The sequence below is a fragment of the Bison bison genome, unplaced genomic scaffold, assembly GCF_000754665.1.
Source record: "Bison bison bison isolate TAMUID 2011002044 unplaced genomic scaffold, Bison_UMD1.0 scf7180017864498, whole genome shotgun sequence".
Classification (NCBI taxonomy): Eukaryota; Metazoa; Chordata; class Mammalia; order Artiodactyla; family Bovidae; genus Bison; species Bison bison.
In genome coordinates this window covers 10,178,421-10,182,967 of record NW_011495057.1, presented here as the reverse complement: position 1 = coordinate 10,182,967, position 4,547 = coordinate 10,178,421, and the positions used below count along the sequence as shown (strand labels likewise).

At 37.6% G+C, this 4,547-nt stretch overlaps 1 protein-coding gene across 2 annotated transcripts in view; it reads left to right on the top strand.

The window, feature by feature from the left end:
* The window catches only part of DSC1 (desmocollin 1), a 39,319-nt gene that overhangs the window by 11,717 nt on the left and 23,055 nt on the right, over positions 1–4,547 (top strand). For both annotated transcript variants that reach the window (XM_010828961.1, XM_010828962.1), the window contains exons 6-8: positions 376–520; positions 2,272–2,438; positions 2,869–3,003. In XM_010828961.1, the coding sequence (XP_010827263.1) occupies positions 376–520; positions 2,272–2,438; positions 2,869–3,003 (447 nt within the window). The remainder of the gene's footprint in view (positions 1–375; positions 521–2,271; positions 2,439–2,868; positions 3,004–4,547) is intronic.

Below are 4,547 nucleotides of genomic sequence, written 5' to 3'. Positions count from 1 at the left end.
TGTCCATATATAAGTCTACAAATAACTAGAATCATATTTTGTACAAACTTTAGGGGAAAAAAAAAATTGTTATTAGCATGACCTGAGGAAGTCTACATGCATTCTAACAAGGAGAACAGTGCACAGTTAATTCGGGGACCAGAGAAGCCTCATTGAGCTGGAGAGTGTGGTCTTTGGTGGGAAAACAATGAGAAAGGATTGAAGCTGGAGGGCAGGCAGAGACTGTGCAGCTGTGTTGTTTCTCTGTTGCATACATTCTTAGACCTTTGGCAATGATTTTTTTTTAAGTATTATGACTTTCCCCAACTGCTAAGTTCAATTTTGTGCCAAATTTGTTATTTAAGAATCAACTGATGGTGTTCATCTACCTTTCAGATCTATGCCTATGCGACCACTGCAGATGGTTATGCACCTGAGTATCCACTTCCCCTAGTATTCAAAGTTGAAGATGACAATGATAATGCCCCATATTTTGAAAACAAACTGACCGTCTTTACTGTGCCTGAGAATTGCCGAACTGGTAAGTTCATGTTTTAGGAAAACACGAGATATTTTGCTTCAGTTGAATTCTTTATTACTGTTTTAAGCAGGGTTAGGCAAAATATTTTTAAATGTTTGACTTTCAAGGTATTTTACATACGGACTTCCCTGGCAGTCCAGTGGCTAAAACTACATGCTCCCATTGCAGGAAGTCCAGGTTCCATCCCTGGTCAGGGAACTAGATCCCACATGCCACAACTAAAACCCAGTGTGGTTAAATGAATAAATATTTTTAAAAATAATCTACATAAAACTTTGTAGTCTTATAAGATCATAGGCTCTTCAAAGTCAAAGTCTTTGTATTAATTTTCTAGGCACATGTAGAAGGCTGCTAACTGATCCACAAAGTTTCTAACTTTGTTAGATTAATCCACAATGGCAGATAAATGCTTTTTATATTTTCTATTTTGATCATGTGCATAGGTGTCCATGATGTATTTATAAAGCAATAGATCTTTTGAATATTTACAAAGTCACAATACCTTTTCAAGGACTCAAAAATAGATTATGGTATGGAAATGCTGATCAGGCTTATAACATATGTATTCCTTTACTTTGCTTATTTTCCAAACAAATTGAAAAAAAATTTTTTAAACTAGTCTGATGCTCTTAGCAGCCAAGATTGTGACTTCATCAAACCAAAGGGTGTAACAAGTCTAATTTATTCTTAAAAATCACAAGATATGTTCTTAGTGTCTAAGCCTTCTCCATTCTGTTGTCACTCTGTGCCCATACTTTATGTTACTCTCCACAAGAAATGGTTTGCTAAGGTAGCATTACTAATACTCTGATTTCTGAGCCATAAAGCTTGTCCAGATGACACTCAGACTGTTGTGTAATGTTTGTCTCGTATGTATTAGCGATTCAGCACATTTATTAAAATATAAAAGCATGAAACCTTTGTTATCATATGCAAAGCTAGTCTTTTCCTTTAACATTATCAAGTTGAATATAAAGGAAACAAGATATATAGAGAAGGTCTCATCCAGAAATGGTCATGGACCAGATTAGGAGGAAGAATCTGAGCACCCTTGTTCCCAAGGGTGGGGCGGATATTCTTACCTATGTAGAATACAAATCATATTATCAGTTGTAGCCACCTAATTGAAGTTTCCAGGTAAGGGGAGCTTAAAGCTGTGGGAGAGCATTTAGTCACTTCCCAGTTGGCTCAGTGATAAAAAAGATTTGCCTATCTGTGTAAGAGTTGCAGGAGATGTGGATTCAATTCCTGGGTTAGGAAGATCCCCTGGAGGAAAAAATGGCAACCTATTCCAGTACACTTGCCTGAGAAATGGACAGAGGAGCCTGGAGGGCTACAGCCCATGGGGTCACAGAGTCGGACATGACTGAGCATGTATGCATGCTTCAGTTCAGTCACTCAATTATGTCCAACTCTTTGTGACCCCACGGACTGCAGCACACCAGGCCTCCCTGTCCATTACCAACTCACGGAGCTTACTCAAACTCATGTCCATCAAGTCAGTGATGCCATCTAACCATCTCATCCTCTGTCGTCCCCTTCTCCTCCTGCCTTCAATCTTTCCCAGCATCAGGGTGTTTTGTCATGAGTCAGTTCTTCTCATCAGGTGGCAGGCTTATTTATTGATAAATTAATCAACCTGGGGGTTTTAGGGGAGAATATGCCACAGCCATGCGTTGATTTTATTTTTGTTTGTAATTCAATTAGATCACTACTTTAAGTTGTTGACAACATTGGATTTCTCTAAACAGGAACTTCGGTGGGAAGAGTGACTGCAATAGACCTCGATGAGCCTGACACTCTACATACTCGTCTGAAGTACAAAATCTTGCAGCAAATTCCAAACAATCCAAGACATTTCACTGTACATCCAGATACAGGTGTCATCACCACAACCACACCTTTACTGGATAGAGAAGTAATGAATTACTTAATTTCTCAATCACTAAACTATATTTAAACTGATCATGAATTCCCAGAGAAGTTACACTAAGGTTCTTGGTGGCCACCTCTCCAAGAATGTTTCCATATAGACTGTGTGTAAATCTTCTCAGGTCTATTCCTTTGTCCCTACAGAGATCTGGGAAGATACAAGGTCTCAGAGATGGTTGACTTGGTTTGACGTGTGGATATTAAAATAGCTTCACTTTTTAAAATACTATATCAGAAACACCAGCTTTTCATTGTACTGACTGAAATATCTTTTCTTTATTTGCATTTATGGTGGCTTCTTTTTTTTTAATCAAAAAAGAACGTTTGTGAAAGAATCAAAGCCTGAGAAATGGCTATGAGACTCACAAGTTATGAGAAATATGTGTTCATCAGTGTATCTTTTTCCTTTCTTCCAGAAATGTGATACGTATAAGTTAATAATGGAAGTTCGAGACATGGGGGGCCAACCTTTTGGTTTATTTAACACAGGAACAATTACTATTTCTCTTGAGGATGAAAATGATAATGCACCATATTTTACAGAAACTTCTGTGAGTATATACATGTATTCATTTATCTAGGTTCATTTACATCTTCAAAGAACAAATCTAGAATCTGGTAGCACCATGAGATTATACATTTTGGTTTTAATAGCTACCATTTACAAATAACCACAGAAAAATATGATTTCTGTAGAAACAGTCAGTGCTAGGATGCAAGGAAAATCAGGATGCAAGGAAAATAAGTACTCTCTTAGTCATCTACAAGTCTTTCAGTACAGTTTAGTTGCTCAGTTGTGTCCAATCTTTGCAACCCCATGGACTGCAGCACACCAGGCTTCCCTGTCCATCACCAACTCCTGGAGTTTGCTCAAACTCATGTCCATCAATTTGGTGATGCCATCCAACCATCTCATCCTCTGTCTTCCCTTTCTTCTCCTGTCTTCAATTTTTCCCAGAATTGGGGTTTTTTTCTAATGAGTCAGTTCTTTGCATCAGGTTCTTAACCCTGAATTCATTCATATAGTTGGTGTTTCTTGGATACCAAGCTTTGGAATCAAATTCTTTGGATTTAAATTCCTTTTATAGGGTGAAGGAAAAGAGGGCATTTGTCTGTGTTCTTTACACCTCATCTTCATAAGAGAGCAAGGGACTAGCTTGTATCTTCTGCTCTGCTGCGAGCTCGATAGTATAGGTTGCCCACTGCCATCTGTACACAGGCTCTGTGGATATGGGTTATATATGAGGACACTTTCACTTAGGAAGTACACAATACAAGAAATGTATATTGGATGATACTTCTAGAAAATGATTCTTCCTTGAACTTTTCATGAGTAATCTCCACATTTTCATTAACCTATACCAGAATACAAGTCAAAGAAGAGAAAACCTGTAGCGAGAAGCACATTCATGTAATTTTTTATATTAATCCTTGTAATTTATAAGGATATGTCTAATCTCATATTTCATAGGAGGAAATGAAAGTTCAGTTAGGTAACTTGCCCATGCGCTCATACCAAGAGACCATATAAGAGGAAAATGTGGGATTCAAATCTATATCTATTATTAAAAAAAAAAAAGAATCTAGAGCTATTGTATTCCAAAGGCTATTAGGCTATCATCTTTCTATGAATTTATTTTACATCTCTAGAATGTTCTGATTTACTGCTTTTTTAACGTCCTTTTCTGTAACCATATTTCTTGAGGGGGTTAGGGGAGAGAAATTATGGTTTCATTTCTCAAAGAGGGCAAATTTTTTTCCTTAAAGTGTTTGTGAATTAAAAGTTTAAAAAATACAATTTATAATTATCTTTAAATAACTGAAGGTTTAATATCTTGATAAAAAGCATTTATGTATTTTAAAAAGAGGAGTAGTAGACTGTAAATATTGTAAGATCAGATCAGATCAGATCAGTCACTCAGTCGTGTGCGACTCTTTGCGACCTCATGAATAGCAGCACGCCAGGCCTCCCTGTCCCTCACCAACTCCCGGAATTCACTCAGACTCATGTCCATCGAGTCAGTGATGCCATCCAGCCATCTCATCCTCTGTCGTCCCCTTCTCCTCCTACCCCCAATCCCTCCCAGCATCACAG